Genomic DNA, 20,469 nt, shown 5'->3' with positions numbered 1-20,469 from the left:
GCCTGCGGAGGGCAGCAAACCTCCACCACTGTGTCTTAGCTGGGCTTCAGTTCCTCCTGCCTCCACCTGGTGGTAATACAGGCCTGTGTTCACACATATAACCGCATGTCTGGCTCCAATATACTGTGTTGTTGTGATAGTGTGGTCAAAGCTGCAGTTGAGCAACAGTGGAGAAAGTTTTGTACAATTATGACTTACATTAAGTTTCTGCTCCAGGTGACATTTCTGTCAAATAGGCATATTATGGTAAGGCTACTGCAGTGGTCCCCAACCCTTTTCCTTTAGGTAGGGGAGACCAGGGTTGGTTGTCACACTGTTCGCGCTTGTGTGAGCTGCTCATCATCAAAACATCATTCAATAGTCATTACTACATTAATTGAAAGCTCAACGTCTGGCTTGAAATGGTCAGTACAGTAAGTATTAAACCATCAAAGACACTGTGACGCACTGTGACACTCAACCCCATCATGAGGGTGGTTGTCCCTATATTTATCAGTCGGGTTTCAGGGAAAAAATGATTAAAGAAGTCCAACTTTTTAGGGGTTTTTTTTTAGACACACCAAATAAGTTTTAAAATTAATACCACCTCTATAATAAAGCTCATCAATGCCCCCTGTGTTTAAACCATACATTTGAACCAGGTGATCATTTGAATTATCCTCTGTAATAAGTAAAATGAAGGAATTTACATTGCTGAAAATAATCTAGCCTTTATTGAAACAATGTTTTCACAACAAGTAATTCGAAATATAACATTAAAAAATGAAACCCCTGACTAAGTGACACATTTTAGGGATATTTGATTTTATAGTCAGTGAACAACAATAAAAGAGAGAATGTCAGAGGTACGTTTTTCTGATGTTTTTAGATGCTTTTTATAGGATTGTCAGTGTTATGGATTTTTTTAACAATCATACAGACTTAATGGGCTTTTTTATTGAAAAGTTCAGTATTTTCTTTTCTTTCTGATGCCTGGCTATTGTTGTATTTGCTGTTTTCTAATGCAGGATGAGGCTGTTTTGCAGAAAGTGAAAACTGTAATAGAGTTTTCAGGTCCTCATCCTGGGAGTTTCTTTTATGTTTATATCCTGAATAATAATCTAAACTTTAAAAAAAAATCATTTTGCTATACGAGTATCAGTTAAATACTGAGATAGGGGCCTACTACATACTTATATTAAAAAAAAATAATAATAAAAATCTCACACCCCTTAAAATCAAGAAGACCCTGCAACCTCCCTGGAAGCTTTGAGGGACTGTACCTACAATAATCCTATTAAATATGACTCCTATTTAGAGATCAAACCACCCAACAACAGGGCTGGATTAACCTGTTATTGGACCTGGGGGGAAACCTTGTTGTTGAGGCCCAAAAGTCTTGCATCTAGAACTTAAACTTCCAGTTATCTGCTTGGTAGTATCAGAGGCGGAGCGGGGGATGGCTTCTGGAGCTTCAGCCCCAAATAATTTCTCAAACACCCTGAATCTTTCTAAATCACTTTAGGCACAGATGAGACTATATTTTTAACATGCATGCAATGCATTTGGAATACATGGACACACCTACAGCATTTTTCTGACACAACCTTGTATAAATAGTTGTCTTAAAACTACAAACTATTATGGTAATGCTAAACAATTATTTTAGATTATTCAGAGCACAATTTCTTGTGTTTTATAACAAGTATGGCTTCCGTTTGTATGCTTAACAGTCCCTCATCCAGTATTTAAAAATTACAATTCCCAAGAGGTGGAGCTTCTACCACCAGGATGTGCACAGGTGCGTTACATACTGCCAATGACTACTGCCTGTCCACTGTTGAATCTTGCTTTGTCTGATAGCAGAAAGCTTAAAATAAGGTAAAACACTGCACAGATCTAAGTGTGCGTAAATCTCCTCTTTCAGATTGGACTCACTGATGCTTTCAGCACCTTCGTGAAGACTAACCCGAGTGGAGCGGTGGTCATCCTGCACATTCTTTGAAGGTACAATAACAGTCACAATTCTTTCTTAATGACACAGCCTTGTAAAATTCAGTCATACTGCTGAATTGCACTGTTTACCTTATTTCAAAAATGAAATATGAAATTCATCTTTATGATCTTTAGTCTCGCAGTACACTGCATGTTTATGTATTTTCTGCTGAAGTTTAATATGATGCATTCAGTGGCCTCTCTAGCCTCCTCCACCTCTACTTTGTTGATGTGGCCAAACATAAGTGAGATGACGCATCTCCAGTTGGTAGAACAGGTTTATTAAGCATGAAAAGACTTGTACCATATACTGTTATTTGTTAGAACAAATGCAACCTCAAAAACACTACATTTAACACAAGAAACATGCCCCCCCCCCCCCCCCCCCAAGCCTTTTACAGAATGTAACATGTGTGTATGAATCCTATTGCTGACTTCATACATTTACATGTGTTTTATTTATTAAAAACAGTTATTCAGTCAACTACATCTTCTAAATGAAATAATGAAATGTTAACTGTTGAGTGTATAAGTACCTGATTAAAGAAAAATTTGTCCTGATATCAGATAATATGCTGTTCATAAATCATCCCTGTCTGTATCCTGTTTCCTGAAGTTCCCAGAGGAAACAGAAACTAATCTATGGAGTAGTAAGGACACACCACCACCTGGTAGGAGAACAGGTTTGAGTGACATGGATAGACTTGTTCTGTGCCTCTTGGGACAAATACAAGATTATCTCCATCAGTAGCATTAAATTCATGAACGTGGAACACATACCTCCCATCACACATGACAACGAGCCTGTTACTGTAACGAATATGTCCCTCCATCTCACTGGGTAGATCACTGTTCCTTTCCTCAACCTTTAAACTAACAGCTGGCAAAGTAGGACAAGAGACACCTTCACTCGAGCAATCTGCAGCACTGATATAGACCCTTGTTTTCCAGCGCATGTTGTGAAGAGCAAAATAGGTACTGTGATGAACTGGTGTTTGGAAATCAAATGTGAGACTGCTCATGTGCTGGCCATCAACAGTGTAGAACCCAAAATCTTTGTAAGCTTTGACGATGTCGTAGCTGAGTGTAAAGCTCCACGGCTTACCAGTGTAAATCCTGGATGTGTAGACATGTCGTTCTTCCCTTAGGTCATTTAGCAATGTTGCAAAAGGCAGAGCATTAAACTGAAACCCCTGTAACTTGCTGGCTTGGTACTGTGAGCCATCAAGTGTGTATAAGTCCCCAGCTGGTATCAGTGGGAAACGGATGAGTTTCAAAAGGATCTCAGGAATGGTTGTGTTTCCTCGGGCTGCCGCCCATCTCTCCAGTCCATTCAGGATGACAGTTTCATTACGAACCACAAGGTCTGAGCGAGACAGAAGAGCTTTGATCAGACCCAGTGGAAGATTTGTCCAGGCTGAGGAAAGGATCAGCGCCTCACAGTTCCACGCCAGGTAGCGAAGACAAACTTCCTGCAGTGCCTCATCCCTTGTGTGAACTGCAAACTCATAGAAAGAGCTCTGACTCTGGAAAGTGGGATCCTCTGGAAGAAACAGTCTGAAAATATTTGCAGCCTCATTCTGTACTTCTGTCAGACCCCAGTCGGATGCCATCTTGAGAATGCAATAGGCAGAGGATCGTGTGAATTTAATCTTTCTTGTGTAGAAGTATCTGAAATGCAAACATTTTAATTAGCGAGGTTCAGCTATTGCTAATCAGTGCATACAACTGGAAGTTATAAAAACAGCTCCAAGTGGCATGACAGAGTACTTGGCAGTTTAAAGTCACAGGTTTGCTTTTACCTGACAAAGCTCTTGGCATAAATATTGCAGTCATGCGTGGTATTGATGCTGAGGCTGCTGAGGTCTGTCTGTGAAGTTTTGAAGAAGGAGTTCAGAGAGAGGATGACCCTGTGAGCACAGATTGTCTCAAGGCTGTTGTTTTGCGCCACCACTGTGATGTTCAAGTCACAGTCATGTCCACTGTCAAACAGTTCCCCCAGCTGTTGAGAAAGGCTTGTTTTGTGGTCTACATCATACTCGTGGCTTAGAGTCCTGTTGATTGGTTTTGTTCCTGATGGAGATTAATATGGACACTGAGTAATTTTATTGTAAGGAAAAGGGGAGTTAGAAGATTCTTACCTCTTGCTCAAAGATCGGTTGCCTTACCATTTTTGCATCTGACACCAGCATCTTCTGTGTGAGCACAGTTATGGACCCCCCACCCACGAAATGTACATTGGACCAGGCTCTTCTCTGTCCCACTACATCCTAAATCATCCATCCAGATTCTGCCATCCCCTACACAAAACCAATTAGAGAATAAAAACAGATAGTGATAATGTAGTCGTTTGAAGCAAATATTGTTAAAAAATACGTGTTACAGGTTTCCAAAAGCAGCATGTTAGTGTCTGGCACATATATGACTGTACCCTGCTTTGAGTCTAAGAGGGTCACAGTCAAATGAACTTTATTACCATTGCCAAATGCAGCAGACCCTACAGCTTCTGCTGCACCAGGGAGGTGGATCTGGTGACACACTACATGAGCGTCATTTATGTCCCAGTCATCATCACACACAGTCCCCCAAACTCCATCATGAAAGATCTCCACACGACCCTCATAGTAATCTTGACCACCAGCCAGTCTGATTAAACCTTCCTCATGACCTGTAGAAAAATGTGATGTTATAAAATTTACTCAAATAGTGAAGATGAAAAAGAAGTTTGCATTTACATAAGTAAACCATGCCTGTTAATAAGTAATATCATGCCATGAGCCCAGGTTTTGTTTTGTATTTACAATAATATGTGACTTTGACAGACAGATATCTTGCCTCAATTTCATTTATAAAATGTATGAAGGCCAGTTACTTACCAGTCGACTGTTACGTATATCCACTATTTGCCAGCTGAAAATTTTGCAGTGGTTGTAATACTATTTTGGTTAAAATACACCATAGATTTTTTAACTGAGTGATTTGAGTTTATTACTTACACATATATTGCTATCAAGGGTGTTGTTTATTCACTCAAGAAGGTTTTTTCTTTTAACTCTCTTTATTGGGAGCAACAACACAACAGTGGAATGTGACAAAGAAAACATCCAGTCTTTCAATTTTTCCCTTATCTTTTTATCCCTCCCACAGTCACATCCCACCCAAGGGAGAGCGATTATCATTGTACATCCATTAATATCATGTTAACAATAGTCATCACAAAGATGTCAAGGATTAAATATGATTTAAGAGAGATTGTCAAGTCTTTTCAAATGAGTTTAGGAGGCATTGAGGGGAAATCTAAGCTTTTCCAGTCTAATGGACAGGAACAGCTCTTTCACCCACCTGTTGTGAGATGGAGGTTGAGGGTGTTTCCAATTAAGGAGTATGAGTCGCCTGGCCAACAGGGTGGTAAGGGCAAGAACAGTCTGCATGACTTTAGAGGTAATAGGCTGCAAGGGGGCACCAAACAAGGCCAAGACAGGTGCAGGAGTGATAGTATTATATGCTGTGCTAAGAGTTCTGAAGATTTCAGACCAGGAGGTGGCAAGCATGGGACGGGACCAGAACATTGGCGTAAATCCAAGAAAGCCTCAAATTAGTGTAGTGAGCTTTGTGCACAATTTTACTTTCACATTAAAGGTTGCCAGCGGGAGGGGCCATAAGAGAATCCTGTAAATAGCCGACAGGTTTTTCACTCTTAAACGGTGTGAACCCTAATTTTGTGTAACCTTGATTTGTGTAGTTTATTATGGTTAAGGGAATTCTCTAATCACGCACTAACATAATTAATAAGGTATTGTTACTCTTCAGTTATACGTTCTTCACTGCAAGTTAACAGCACCACTACAGGGCAGTTTCACCAACACAGATCAATGACCTTACACACATGTATGGGCACATAAAATCTGACAGTAACGGTAATCTGGAAATTTGAAATTATTTATGTATGTTCTACCTAATTGGTAGAAAAGAAAATATGTGGTAGCGAAAAGGCCAAGAAATGTCTGGGAGTTGAGATAAAGCTAGAAGTAAAACGTGTTTACTAAAATTGAATAATCCTGAATGGTCTCACTCTGGGGGGAAGTCTAAGAGCAGACTGACCTGGCAAACACTGTGATAGTGAAAACAAAGTGACCTGGCAAACACTGAGATGGTGAAACAAGTTCTGGGAAATGGCAGGACAACACAAACACACACATGGAAAGTTAGGTATGATGTTTGTCTGAGGAGTATAAGAATGTTTGGTGAACTGCTCTACAGTGCTGTCTCATTGTTGCAAGTTGTGTCTTCAATAAAATACCCACAGAAGGCTGTGAACTGATTTGATCATACAAGTCTTTTTTCAACAACGCTGGGCTATCAATAGTAGAATTGATAAGGCTGTAGATGCAAGAAATTAGCCGCTTTTGTCCAGGATCAAGAGCCAATAAAGAGTCTACCAGAGTATCTGGAGGACGACTAGGGAATTTGGGGTTCTGATTCCGAATGAAATGCCTTAGCTGAAAAAATGAAATAGGTGGGATTTAGGTAAGTAAAATTTCTTTGAGAGCTCAGAAAAGGACATAAAAGACTCTTGGTTGTAAAGGTCCTTAAATTTTGTTATCCCTTTGTCAAACCAAGTCCGAAAGGTTAAATCAGTGCTAGAGGGCAGAAATAGGTGAACGATTACAGTGAGGGAGAGGTCTGAGGCCCTGAAGGCCTAGGCATTTCCTAATTTGGATCCAGTGTCTAACAGAGTTAATTACCACTGGGTTTGAGGTAAAGTTGGAGGCAGTCAAAGGGAGTTGAGAGCCATCCAGGGAATGAAGAGAGAGTTTAGAGGATGCAGTTCCATCTCCACCCTTGCAGGGCGCATGTCGTCTGCTGTGTTGTTAATCCAATATAAAAAGTTTATGAATATTACAAGACCAGTAATAGTGTAAGAAATTGGGCAATGCTAAGCCACCCAGAGCTTTGGGGAGCTGTAGCACTGATCTCCAGATGCGTGGATTTTTATTTCCCCAGAGGACTGAAATTATTAATTGATCAAGTGATCTAAAAAATGACTTCTTAATCAGTACGGGGATATGTGAAAAAAGATATAAGAACTTTGGTAAAACAATCATTTTAACCAAACTGACTCAACCTACTAGGAATAATGGGAGACCAGCCCATCTGTCAAAATCTAGTTTACACCTCTCAAAGAGAGGAGAAAAATTTTGGGAGAAAAGTCGATTGATTTCAAGAAGGTAATTTTCATTATTTTCATTGTTAAATTAAGCTGAGCTTGAACATATTTAGTACAACAGAGGTTCTAGTTGCACCGGTTGAGGACAGTTTACTCACCAGTAGACAAGCTGATCAGGAAAAGAATACCAAATAATAACAAAGTCTTTTCTTTCATTTTGATTGCAGTGCACTGGGGAAAGAAGGAAACAAGGAACAGCACTTTTTAGGTTTTTTAATTCTATGTTCAGGACATGTGTTTAATAGTGACCATTCACTACAGCTTCTTTACACCCAGAGCTAAGTCTGACAGACATTAGACATTAGAGTTTTCTCACACATGACCCAATATACACAAACACATGCAAATACAACTTTGCTGAGCATTTATGTGGTGACATAGATTATTTACCATAATGACAAATTGTCCATAATTTGCTCCAAAGTTTCTCTCTACACAAATAATGTGCATGCCATCAGTAGCCTATACATTTTCTGGTTAAAAGTAGAGATGAACTTACCAGAACTCAAAATGAAGTGAACAAAAGAAAGGCATCTCACTGAAGGAACAATGGTGAAACTCTGAGCAGAATTTAACAAGCTGTAAACAGCTATTTTCCAGGAATGACCACTCCCACTAAAAGGGTGTTTCAGAAAAATAGTTCTGATGTCACATTTTATTATTCCCACAAAGGCCATTTTTAAAAGTGATTTCTACCACACATGCAGTAATTATGTCAAATTTGTTTATGGTGCCATGGTGTTATGTTAGCATGCTTATTAGGCATTAGTCATCACCAATTCCTACAGCCTACAACACTAAACTGGAAAAACACATGTTTTATAAAGATGTCAGGAGGCTGCAGGGCCTTCTTTTATTGCACATCCTCTGTCTTGAATAAGCTTCCTTCTTGCAATATGTAACAAAAAAGCAACAAGTGAGAGAGAATTGACAGGGGTGTCAAACATACAGCTGGGGGGCCAGAACTGGCCCGCCAAAGGGTCCAATCCAGCCCTCTAGAAGACTTTACACACCCAGTATTGATGCACTTGGTATGGATCAGCTCAACAGCTCCAAAGATGCTGCACTGTGTGAATACAGTTTTCAGTGGCTCTAAATCAGAAGGAGCAAACCCTGATTTTACACTATTTGCTTTTCTTTTATCAGTTCACATCTTGAGTGAGGGTGAGCCCAAACATCAGTATCACTATCCAAATAAACATATTAAACAATCTTTAGTGGTCATCTTCCCTGGTATCATTATTAGCTTGTGTAACATAAATCACTTTAGGCACAGGTGTGGACAAATGAGACTATATTTTTACCAAATTCATTTGGAATACATGGACACACTTACAGCATTTTTCTGACACAACCTTGTATAAATGCTTGTCTTAAAACTACAAACTATTATGGTAATACCAAAAAACTATTTAACATTATTTGGAGCACCATTTCTTGTGTTTTATAACAAGAATGGCTTCCATTTGTATGCCTAACAGCTCCTCATCCAGTATTTAAAAACTACGATTCCCAAGAGGTGGAGCTTTTTCCACCAGGATGTGCACAGGTGCGTTACATACTGCCAATGACTACTGCCTGTCCACTGTTGAATCTTGCTTTGTCTGATAGCAGAAAGCCTAAAATAAGGTAAAACACTGCACAGATCTAAGTGTGCGTAAATCTCCTCTTTCAGATTGGACTCACTGATGCTTTCAGCAGCTTCGCAAAGACTAAGCTGAGTGGAGCGGTGGTCATCCTGCACATTCTTTGAAGGTACGATAACAGTGACAATCTGTAAAATAACAGTCACAATTCTTTTTTTATGACACAACCTTGTAAAACACAGTCATACTGCTGAATTGCACTGTTTACCTTATTTCAAAAATGAAATATGAAATTCATCTTAATGATCTTTAGTCTCGCAGTACACTGCATGTTTATGTATTTTCTGCTGAAGTTTAATATGATGCATTCAGTGGCCTCTCTAGCCTCCTCCACCTCTACTTTGTTGATGTGGCCAAACATAAGTGAGATGATGCATCTCCAGTTGGTAGAACAGGTTTATTAAGCATGAAAAGACTTGTACCGTATACTGTTATTTGCCAGAACAAATGCTGTATTGAGACTCTAAGCTCAAAATCATTACCTCTAACATAGGAAACATGCACCTCCCTTCACACTACAAGCCTTTTACAGAATGTAGCATGTGTGTATGAATCCTATTGCTGACTTTCTCAAACTTGACACATTTACATTTATTAAAAACAATTATTAAGTCAACTACATCTTCTAAATGAAATAACTAATGTAATCTGTTGAGTGTAAAAGTACCTGATAAAAGATAAGGTTTCTCATGATAACAGACAATATGCTGTTCATAAATCATCCCTGTCCATATCCTCTTTGCTGAAGTTCCCAGAGGAAACAGAAACTAATCTGTGGAGTAGTGAGGTCGCACCACCACCTGGTAGGAGAACAGGTTTGAGTGACATGGATAGACTTGTTCTGCGCCTCTTGGGACAAACACCAGATTATCTCCATCAACAGCATTAAATTCATGAACGTGGAACACATACCTCCCATCACACATGACAATGAGCCTGTTACTGTAACGAATATGTCCCTCCATCTCACTGGGTAGATCACTGTTCCTTTCCGCAACCTTTAAACTAACAGCTGGCAAAGTAGGACAAGAGACACCTTCACTCGAGCAATCTGCAGCACTGATATAGACCTTTGTTTTCCAGCGCATGTTGTGAAGAGCAAAATAGGCACTGTGATGAACCGGTGTTTGGAAATCAGATGTCAGACTGCTCATGCGCTGGCCATCAACAGTGTAGAACCCAAAATCTTTGTAAGCTTTGATGATGTGGTAGCTGAGTGTAAAGCTCCACGGCTTACCAGTGTAAATCCTGGATGTGTAGACATGTCGTTCTTCCCTTAGGTCATTTAGCAATGTTGCAAAAGGCAGAGCATTAAACTGAAACCCCTGTAACTTGCTGGCTTGGTACTGTGAGCCATCAAGTGTGTATAAGTCCCCAGCTGGTATCAGTGGGAAACGGATGAGTTTCAAAAGAATCTCAGGAATGGTTGTGTTTCCTCGGGCTGCCGCCCATCTCTCCAGTCCATTCAGGATGACAGTTTCATTACGAACCACAAGGTCTGAGCGAGACAGAAGAGCTTTGATCAGACCCAGTGGAAGATTTGTCCAGGCTGAGGAAAGGATCAGCGCCTCACAGTTCCACGCCAGGTAGCGAAGACAAACTTCCTGCAGTGCCTCATCCCTTGTGTGAACTGCAAACTCATAGAAAGAGCTCTGACTCTGGAAAGTGGGATCCTCTGGAAGAAACAGTCTGAAAATATTTGCAGCCTCATTCTGTACTTCTGTCAGACCCCAGTCGGATGCCATCTTGAGAATGCAATAGGCAGAGGATCGTGTGAATTTAATCTTTCTTGTGTAGAAGTATCTGAAATGCAAACATTTTAATTAGCGAGGTTCAGCTATTGCTAATCAGTGCATACAATATGCATCAAGTTATAAAGGTCAGCTGCAGGTGGGGCGTCGGTAGCGTAGTGGATAGTGCCGGCGCCCCATGTACAGAGGCAATGCCTCACTGCAGCGGTCGCAGGTTCGACTCCGGCTTGCAACCCTTTGCTGCATGTCAACCCCCACTCTCTCTCTCTCACCCCATTTCAATCTGTCCTGTCCATTAAAGCTGCATGTGGCACAGGTTTGCATGACAGAGTACTTGGCAGTTTAAAGTCACAGGTTTGCTTTTACCTGACAAAGCTCTTGGCGTGCTCACTGCAGTCATGCGTGGTATTGATGCTGAGGCTGCTGAGGTCTGACTGTGAAGTTTTGAGGAACGAGTTCAGAGAGAGGATGACCCTGTGAGCACAGATTGTCTCAAGGCTGTTGCTTTGCGCCACCACTGCGATGTTCAAGTCACAGTCATGTCCATTGTCAAACAGTTCCTCCAGCTGATGAGAAAGGCTTGTGTTGTGGTCTATATCATACTCGTGGCTTAGATCCCTGATGATTGGTTCTGGCTCTGATGGAGATCAATATGGGAACAGTGAGTGATTTTACTGTGAAGAGAAATTGGCATCTAACTGTTTTCCTTTATGTCACCATGGAAGATTTACGCCTTTCGCTTAAACATTGGTTGCCTTACCATTTTTGCATCTGACACCAGCATCTTCTGTGTGACCACAGTTATGGACCCCCCACCCACGAAATGTACATTGGACCAGGCTAATCTCTGTCCCACTACATCCTAAATCATCCATCCAGATGTTGCCATCCCCTACACAAAACCAATCACAGAATAAAAACATTTAGTGACAACAAATATTTTTCAAAATTACAGATTACAGAGCAATATGTTGACATTGGTAGTGGTTGGCCACCCACTTGGAATGTTAGCACTCTATTGAACAGATGTTGTCATTGGTTATCAGCCTCATAGGTATGGGTTAGAAGGGGCCTGCTACATCTACTAGTATAGAACGGCATTATCAGCCCATTAAATGGCTGTGTTTATTCATCAGCAGAAACCTCCAGTGGCCGTAGTAATTGTGACTGCAGCAGAAGAAGAAGTCAGGTGACGTAATGTTAGTATAAAGAGCAAGAAAGTCCACGTAGGGATGACTTTTTTGACCCAAGAGACTGTGCCCCCTTGTGAAACTAAAAGTTAGCACTGACTTATCTTAACTGATGTTAATAAGTTTGTTACATCATGTTGCATTACATAACAAACATACTTTTTAACCCAAACAGTGATCTTTTTTCTAAACCAAAAGACATAGTACGTTCTGACCCTACTAATAGATGTTGCAGGCCCCTTCTAATCCATATCTATGAGGTGTATAACCACTGATAACACCCATTCAAATGAGTGATAACACTCAAAATGAGTGGTTTAACAATTTCAGATTTAGCTTTTTTTACCATTGCCAAATGCAGCTGACCCTACAGCTTCTGTTGCACCAGGGAAATGGAGCTGGTGACACACTACATGAGCGTCATTTATGTCCCACTCATCATCACACACAGTCCCCCAAAGTCCATTATGAAAGATCTCCACACGGCCCTCAGAGTGATCTTGACCACCAACCAGTCTGATAAAACCTTCCTCATGACCTGTAGAAAAAAGTAATGTCACAACCAAGTTTAGTCGTCTGAGTTCAGTGATGATTATTCAAATAGAAAAAGAAGAAAGAGAAGTCAGCATAAATCATGTCTGTATTATATGATGCCAATATGAGCTCAGGTTTTACTTTAGTTTTACAGTAAAATTCTGGTCTTTCTCATAAAACTAGCTTTTGATTCATTGTAAAATTAAGCTGAGCTTCTACAACAGCTACACAGACTAAGGACAGTTTACTCACCAGCAGACAAGCTGATCAGGAAAAGAATGTTGAACAGTAACAAAGTCTTTTCTTTCATTTTGATTGCAGTGCACTGTGGAAAGAAGGACACAAAGAACAGCACTAACCTGCTGTACTCTGTAAGATTTTGTGTCCTATGTTCAGGACATTTGTTAAATATTATACAACAGTTAGTTCCGGCCCTGCAATCTGATTGGTCGAGAGACAGTAAAACCATGATGATATTGGAGTAGGCCTACAACATCACGGTTATTTCACTGTGTATGTATCACTCCGCCTCACAGCTGATTGCAATCAACAATGAAATCAAAACTGACAGTTAGTGTCAGTTAGGTCAGCAGTTGCGTTGTAGGCTAATTAATTCATCCACTGTCAAACAGCCAAAAATATGGATTTATTTCCTAAAATCAGTTTTGAATTGAACTATGAATGGTCTTCAGAGGAAGATGAGGGAGAGGAGTAGCTGAATCCATCTGAGCACACATCCAGGTTTGTCAGTGTTTGATCAGCGGAGCTCAATGACTTGGAGAAAAGCAACATACTGTCAGATCAGAAGGCAGAGTCGGCTGTGCCTGTGAAGCGACACTCCACCATGCAGTCACCAGAGACTTATTTCACCGGCTGCACAATTAATGGAAACGTGCAGATAAATGTGTATAACGAGTAAGTACCTGGCGCACCATGTCTGCGTTATATAGCAACAGTGACAGAGTCCTGAGGGAACTATTTTTGTTGGCGGAAGACAAATAAAATGCTTAAATTGACTATTTTGTCCTCATTTTTCAACATTTCTTAATCAGCCTTGTTTATTTAACTGTTGAACTGTTGTATAAAAGCAATATCACACTCGAGCTCGTGATGTTGTACTGTGATATTGTCACGGCTGTGATTGTCTTCGGCACTCGAACTTTTTTTCCCAAACATGCAATTACTCATTTATTCATATGATTTGACACACCCTCACCTTTGTCACTTTGTAGACTGCAGTGACATCTTGAGGTCTTCTTGCAATATGTAACTAAAAAGCAACAAGTGAGAGAGAATATAACAGGGGTGTCAAACATATGGCCCAGGGGGCCAGAACTGACCCACCAAAGGGTCCAATCCAGCCCTCTAGATGACTTTACACACCCAATATTGATGCACTTGTGAAGGCCAGGAGGTTTCAGGAGCACGCTGACCAGAATACAGCTCTCTTACACAATGAGAATATTTTCTGTTTTGTCTTTAACCCACTTTTCTCTCTCTCCTCAGTGATCAGTACCTGGTGGAGTTCCTGGAGGATGGAGGTGTTCTCACTGTGCTGGACATCTTGAGCCAATCTCAGAGCAAAGAGGAGGAGAAGGCAGAGGCCCTCCGTCTTCTGCTCGCTGTCTCAAATGCTGGTCGCAAGTACAAAGAGGTTATCTGTGAAATGCTAAAAATTTATTAAGATTTTTTTCTTGAATACATACAAACTTCTTGATGACGCTGCTTTGTAAAAATAGTTTGCAACCTGTTTTCATTCTCTGTGGTTTATCTATTTTTTCTGTTTCCCATCCAGATCATTTGTGCAACGTTGCAGGAGCCATATCAGTTTTGCCCTCTCTATTTCATACACTCTTGCAGGTGTGAAAGTCACAGCAGAGTGCCTGGCTAAGTCAAATGCAGATGAAACCCAAGAGACAGCATGCACCCTCCTGGAGTCCCTGTCACATGGAAACCCCAAACATCGAAACCATATCCACAAAGGTCTGATTGCTCTCATGACTTGTACCTCCCCTAAGTCCTAGCATGTCATCATATTTAAAGATATTGAACACTGTGCAAAATATTGTCAACCAGCAGCTCCAGTACAAAAGAATCTGTATCAGACTTCTATCTAAAACAATATGGGTGGAACCCTGCTGCTGAGGCACTGACAAAACTTCAGACTGTCAATGGTTTTGTTTAATTTGCACATAATTTTTCTTAGGATATTGTGGGCTGTTCATCGTTTGTTTTGTAAATGGATGAATGTTTTCAGAATGGACTTCTTTACACTAAAAACAGGGAAAACTTTGAAGGGGATGTTAAGTATGTGGCCCATGAACGGAAGTGACATCCCTGGAATATAACATAAACTATGGGGCTTCCTATCTATCTATATATTGTGGTTTCCAAAAATATATGCACTTTATGAGCTTGTGAGAGTCTGAAATAATGATTTCTGAAACACCAGAGATGTCTTTCAATCTTTTAATGCTTTGCGCAAAGGGTCAGGCAATCAAACAGAGTAGCAGGCAGTCTGCAGAGTATAGACAAAAGGTATCCTTGCTGGGACTCCTTTATAGACAAGTTAGGGAGGAAACTGATAAGAAGATACTTGCACCTGCAAGGACATCAACCGGCTAGGACAGGTTCTGTGGTTAACAAGTCGACTTAGCCTTGAACAGAATGCAACAAACATAACAAATCCTGTATAGTATTTGATTGTGTAAGCATTTTTAAATCACATGGGAGGCAGTCATTGGAGAGTTCTCTCAGTGAGCAACTTAAAAAAGGCATTTGTTTGAGGAAAGTTAATACAAGTGATGGGTTATACAGTTATATCTTAATTTTCCATTACATTATCTATCTAATATATTGCTTTCACCAGGTGATTATGGACCTGTGGAACGTCTGTGTGGTGTGTACTGAGCTAATCAATGATTGGAGACATCAACATTTTCTCCAACTTAACAGAGATAAGATCTACATAACTTAATTGTCTTTGGACTCTTTTTACACTTTTTTTATTTTTATTTATTTAGTTTTTTTGTAACATGAGGGACATTTCTTAAAGTAAACTATATAAGTTACACAGACTTTAAAAGTAGGCTACTTTTTTTTAAAAAAAAAAAAATAGGATCGATATCCTGATTGATGCTTTGGCCACACACTCAGGGAGCTGTGACGACGTTGCTAAGCAACCGTTAGCTAACTGCTGCTATAAACAGAGTAAGCTAGCTAAAGGGAGAAGATAAGCAAATCACGCTATCGAGAAATTACTTGTTTTGGACAACAAAAAATTAGTTATTAGGTTGTTTTGACTTTATAACTAACAATAGCTAAATCAGCTACAGCCTGGACTCTACATTACAGTGGTTCTTGGAAAGAGAACAATAAAAAACAGCGTTTTAGTTCACCACCGTGAAAATGAAGACAGGCTCGATGTCAACTCAGGAAGAGCAAGCTAATATTGGCAAAGTACTGAGTTTTCTCCGCGAGTGGGACCGAGGTGACAGGACAGTCCGCAGCCGCATGCTGAACACCTTCCTGACCCAACACAAAGGGAAGACATGTCATGAGCTGGAGCTGGAGTTTGCTCAGGTTGCCAGTCTGTTCCTGGCTCGACTCACCACCTGGATGAGACTCACGTATCCTTTATTCAAAGCTTAGACATTTCACCACACTTTTACAGGAGCCTTGCTGAATTTGGAAACCTGCAAAGACAATATATTCAGTCAATTGCGTAAAATAAATGAACAACAGATACATAAATGCAACAATATTGATTCACTTTTTTATCTCTTCATTTTCACAGATATGTTAGTCTTGTTAATATCATCCACACATTTTATACAATTCAAGTTCACACAATTTATAGTCTGTTGTGTTTTTAATATTTAATCTGCACTCTCAATTTTGTGGACCAGTGCTATCTTTATGTCCAATTAAGTCTGTACCCATTCATATTATGACAAAGTGACAGGGGGGATGAGGAGGGGGATCTGTACATACAAGCAGGGGCGTCAGTATAGACAGTACAGGCAGTGTGGTTGTACTGGGGCCTTTTGGGTGGGGTGGGGTGGGGGCTTGCGAATGACTCAGATTGTTGCCTCAGAACTACACTTGTGTTTAAAGAAGAACTCACATTAAATTGAAAATGGTGCAATTTAGGCTGTATGCCCTTTAAAAAGCAAACCTATATCTCCATCATGGTCTTTTCTTTTTTGGTAGAATAGTCAGTAAAATCAAGTTTAATTATATAGCACATTTAAAAACAACAGTAGTTGACCTAAGTGCTGTAAAAATCAAAAGAGTGACATACAAATATATAGCAATATAACACATACATCAATATAGAATAGAATAACACTGGTAAGAACAATTAAATACGTTTAAAGATTATAAAATACTAAAATATTGATACCGCTACAAATAACCAAAGGCCATTGAAAACGTACGTTTCAAGATTTGTCTTAAAAGTGCCAATGGACAGGGAGCATTTGAAGGTTATTCCAGAGCTTTGGAGCAGCTATTGCAAAGCCACAATCTCCCTGACCCACCAGCCTCGATTGTGGGACAGTTAAAAGACATTGTTCTGAGGATCTATGAGGTCGGGTGTTGGAGTAGGGGCAGAGAAGATCAGCAGTACACTGGGGTGCCAGCCCATGTATGGCCTTAAAAACAAATAAATAATAGTAGTAATCTAATACAAAATTATATGCTCAATCACAGTTAGGAAAACTATGAATACACTATACATATTAAAAAACTATTAAATTAAATAAATACTTAATTTTTTCTTTGATATTTTTATCATATACAGGTATGCAATGATCATTGTTGGGTAACATGTAAGTTGATGTTGCCTAATGTCAAGTCTCAGCCAGCAGTCATGCTTTTTATACGTAAAAGCAGCAGTAAGTGTGCGCCTTATGACAAGTAACTAGCGTGCACCAGAGCCCATCACAATAGGGTGCACTGGGGCCTGTGGTAACTACCTTACACCACTGGGTAGAAAGATTTATTAGGATGGGGTGCCTGCTGAATGCAACATTTGATACAATTTTTTTTCGAGTTTTTCCTTATGTTCTTTACAGCATACTTGTGCACATTTTACTGTGTTGTAGCTGAAAACAAATCACATATAAATAGTTTAGAGTCCTACAGGGAGTCGGCGTACTTCTTGTCCCTGCCCGGGATTGGCTGTGCTGAGTTGACACCCAGTCCTTATCTGAACATTCAGATACATGTTTGGGACATTCTTGGGACTGCAGCTTAAAGCCATTGGGATTTTCCTGTCTTCATCAAGCCAGTGAGTGAGATACAGACTGCATCATGATCTGTAAACTACTGTATCTGTGCGCTCACTGTGTAGTTTTTGTCTTTGACCCACTTTCCTCACTCTCCTCAGTGATCAGTACCTGATGGAGTTCCTGGAGGATGGAGGTGCTCTCACCCTGATGGACATCTTGAGCCAATCTCAGAGCAAAGAGGAGGAGAAGGCAGAGGCCCTCTGTCTTCTGCTCGCCATCTCAAATGCTGGTCGCAAGTACAAAGAGATCATCTGTGAAAGCCATGGTAAAATATAAAAAGTGTTTTTCTTGAATACATACAAACTTCCTCATGCCCTACACATATGATGAGTGTAGTATAATGTTGCATTTTTAGCACGGTTCCCACCTGTTTGCAAACCGATTTCGTTCTCTGTAGTTTATCTATTTTGCCTGTTTCCCATTTGGATCATTGGTGCAGTGTTGCAGTAGCCATTTTATACACTCTTGCAGGTGTGAAAGCCGCAGCAGAGTGCCTGGCTAAGTCAAACGCAGATGAAACCCAAGAGACAGCATGTGCCCTCCTGGAGTCCCTGTCACATGGAAACCCCAAATACCAAAACCAAATCTACAAAGGTCTGATTGCTCTAATGACTTGTACCTCCCCTATGGCCCAGCAGCTGGTCTTGCACACCTTACGCACTGTGCAGGTAAAGTATGAGAGGGCACACTTAGCCTGAGCATGTACTTATCATCATTGTCAGAGCGTTCAAGAGCCCTTAGCCTTGCTCTTTCACACAATGGGCCGTATGGGAAAATGTGATAACATATGGGAATCAGTACAAAAGTTCTCTCACTATCCTCTCTTGCAGTCCAAAATGAAAACAGCTCATCACAGCATTGTAGAGCCTCTGCTGAATACGCTCAGGTCACCACATCTGGAGGTTCAGGATGAAGGTGAGCTGAGAAAATGTTTAAAACAACATGCGCAATAATGCACATTTTGCTTTGAACTTGTTTTGAAATGACAGATGAATCCACCATCCTGTCATAAATGATCACCTTTTAATATCTTGTCTAATACTCTTCTCCTCCTGTGTGTGTCTCTGGCAGCTATAAATCTGATCTCGGAGTTGAAGTGTTACGATGTGAGGCCGCTGCTGCTCAGTGGACTGGTGGCTCTGCTGAGACCTACGAAAGAGGAAGTGAAACAGCACCAGATTATGGAAGGTGGAACTTCAGTTTTTATTTGTGTTGCTTTTTTTAAAAGTGAAGTAAGACTGATACAGTTCAGTGACCCTTTTAGACCAATCAGTGACAAGTAGTGCATTTCCTTTAGGACCATCTGAGTTATGCTTATGTAGCTACAATTTCAGAAACAGATGTGTAAATTTCCGCCTTCTCAGACCCATCAGTTAATGTGCAGACATTTTGTCACTTCTTTTTTACATTAAGTGACATAGTTGTCACATTAACAACATGTTTTGTTGGTACATAGGGTATACAATCCCATCAGAGTGTGAGATAATCAAGATGACTGAATCTCTGCCTGTGTTTGTGCAACAAGCTGCTGCAGCCAAAACTATACGGTACGTACTATTAGTCCATTGTAATGTACACAACAAACAACGTTATAAAGTGATATGTAAAAAAACCAAAACACCTGTACCTGTTTATTGCTTTAATAATAGTAGTATAATAGCTTCAGCATGTTATCAGACATTTTGGATATATTTTATGGTGTTGGATGTGTTGAAGCTTGTTGACTGAGGACAGCCAAGAGGTTTCTCATGAGCTTCTGTCTCTTGGAGTGATCCAACATCTTCTGTACGCTATGGGCAACAGAGAACACACTGATGCTCAAATACAAGCCAGTCTGGCTTTGAAGGTATGAACATGCTTGTAGACAGGCACACAAACATGCTTGTAGACAGGCACACACTGTATATATGCATGCACACACACACACTGATATCTTCATCTTTGTGCAGCACTTTGTCTGCTCATACCCAGTTATCGAGGAACGTGTGCAGAGGGGCATTGGTGGCACACTGTTTGCAGCCTTTATGGTGAGATTTAATAACTTTGTAAATGCTAAGATAGCATCAGTTAAAAGGTTAATGTGGACGCTGATAGAAGGCAGTACTAACAGATCCGATCCCCTCTCTTCAGCACCATGGTGACACTTTGTACATGAATATGGACGAAACACAAGCAGAAATCCTGCTAACTAACAAGGTTAACATAACTGAAGGTGATGACTGCTATTTGTTTATCATTTTTGCCTTTTTTTCCACATTCATGTGAGATGACGATGTGAAAATAATTGTTTCTTCTGTTTTCTTGTCAAACTTTGCATTCCAGTTTTGGATGGTGACACTAAAGGCTGACAAGAAGGACAAATCCTTTTAATAATGCCGATTGAATAAACTAGAAAAGTGTAAATACTGTTTGTATTTTAATAAAAGACAGTTTACTTCCTAATTTGCTGTCTACCTTTTTTCTTTCCTTGACTTGTGATCACTTTGTATTTTATATGTTACATATTAACAGCTTTAATACAGTTTTACATTGAATTGTTATTAGTTTGCTTATCACAAAATTTGATTTAGTTTTTTCTGTGCTTCTCTCAGCATTTGGAAAGAAGTTTTCTTTTTTTAATACTTTTTATTATCATCATATCATTTCATGGATCTTGCCCATTACGAAGCTCATGTACTGATGACATTCCTTTCTGTTTTTTTAGATGAGAAATTATGTGAATCTGTGTGTCATCCAGTGATACATTGGAGTAACAAACTATTGATATACAATGAGAAACAGAAATAGGTTTGAACTGGTTTGAATTTTAAAGTATGTTATCCTAATTTTCATGTCATGGAAAAATATCTAATG

At 40.0% G+C, this 20,469-nt stretch overlaps 2 protein-coding genes across 12 annotated transcripts; one reads left to right on the top strand and one right to left on the bottom strand.

Moving 5' to 3' along the window:
- The first annotated feature begins 1,716 nt into the window (after positions 1-1,716).
- armh1 (armadillo like helical domain containing 1) lies at positions 1,717-20,058 on the top strand. Of its 8 annotated transcripts, none has more exons than XR_007450236.1 (14): positions 1,717-1,780; positions 8,751-8,956; positions 13,829-13,976; positions 14,118-15,951; positions 17,547-17,615; positions 17,715-17,881; positions 18,088-18,284; positions 18,447-18,531; positions 18,688-18,804; positions 19,073-19,163; positions 19,333-19,462; positions 19,588-19,643; positions 19,747-19,828; positions 19,939-20,058. XR_007450236.1 is itself a non-coding variant. In XM_049588379.1 (14 exons), the coding sequence occupies exons 4-14, from the start codon at positions 15,731-15,733 to the stop codon at positions 19,962-19,964; spliced, it is 1,263 nt and encodes a 420-aa protein (XP_049444336.1). In that variant the 5' UTR covers positions 1,717-1,780; positions 8,751-8,956; positions 13,829-13,976; positions 14,118-15,730; the 3' UTR covers positions 19,965-20,058. The 8 variants fall into 8 exon arrangements, 6 of the variants coding, with proteins under 6 accessions (XP_049444336.1, XP_049444335.1, XP_049444333.1 ...); XM_049588379.1 differs by having other exon boundaries at positions 19,566-19,643; XM_049588378.1 differs by having other exon boundaries at positions 14,118-14,305; positions 15,192-15,951; positions 19,566-19,643; positions 19,747-20,035.
- LOC125896054 (galectin-3-binding protein A-like) lies at positions 2,364-12,704 on the bottom strand. Of its 4 annotated transcripts, XM_049588368.1 has the most exons (6): positions 7,701-9,603; positions 7,300-7,372; positions 4,451-4,642; positions 4,143-4,274; positions 3,777-4,047; positions 2,364-3,645 (listed from the first exon to the last, which is right to left on the bottom strand). In XM_049588368.1, exons 2-6 carry the CDS (start codon positions 7,355-7,357, stop codon positions 2,610-2,612), a joined length of 1,689 nt encoding a protein of 562 aa, XP_049444325.1. In that variant the 5' UTR covers positions 7,358-7,372; positions 7,701-9,603; the 3' UTR covers positions 2,364-2,609. The 4 variants fall into 4 exon arrangements, with proteins under 4 accessions (XP_049444325.1, XP_049444326.1, XP_049444328.1 ...); XM_049588369.1 differs by lacking the exons at positions 4,143-4,274; positions 4,451-4,642; positions 7,300-7,372; positions 7,701-9,603 and adding exons at positions 11,359-11,490; positions 12,135-12,326; positions 12,575-12,704; XM_049588371.1 differs by lacking the exons at positions 3,777-4,047; positions 4,143-4,274; positions 4,451-4,642; positions 7,300-7,372; positions 7,701-9,603 and adding exons at positions 10,965-11,235; positions 11,359-11,490; positions 12,135-12,326; positions 12,575-12,688.
- Positions 20,059-20,469: the final 411 nt, after the last annotated feature.

This window comes from Epinephelus fuscoguttatus, linkage group LG10 (genome assembly GCF_011397635.1).
Source record: "Epinephelus fuscoguttatus linkage group LG10, E.fuscoguttatus.final_Chr_v1".
Lineage (NCBI taxonomy): Eukaryota > Metazoa > Chordata > Actinopteri > Perciformes > Serranidae > Epinephelus > Epinephelus fuscoguttatus.
This window is presented reverse-complemented; position numbering and strand designations above follow the sequence as displayed.

Excerpts from the sequence above, each read along its gene's own strand:
- LOC125896054 (XM_049588369.1), bottom strand. The coding sequence starts at position 12,632 with ATGAAAGAAAAGACTTTGTTACTGTTCAACATTCTTTTCCTGATCAGC. Across the intron at positions 11,491-12,134 it reads GTCAGCTGCATTTGGCAATG|GGGATGGCAACATCTGGATG; the intron begins GTAAAAAAAGCT and ends GGTTTTGTGTAG. Across the intron at positions 3,646-3,776 it reads TATGCCAAGAGCTTTGTCAG|ATACTTCTACACAAGAAAGA; the intron begins GTAAAAGCAAAC and ends TTTGCATTTCAG.
- armh1 (XM_049588376.1), top strand. The coding sequence starts at position 15,731 with ATGAAGACAGGCTCGATGTCAACTCAGGAAGAGCAAGCTAATATTGGC. Across the intron at positions 17,616-17,714 it reads TTCCTGTCTTCATCAAGCCA|TGATCAGTACCTGATGGAGT; the intron begins GTGAGTGAGATA and ends CACTCTCCTCAG. Across the intron at positions 19,644-19,746 it reads CACTGTTTGCAGCCTTTATG|CACCATGGTGACACTTTGTA; the intron begins GTGAGATTTAAT and ends CCCTCTCTTCAG.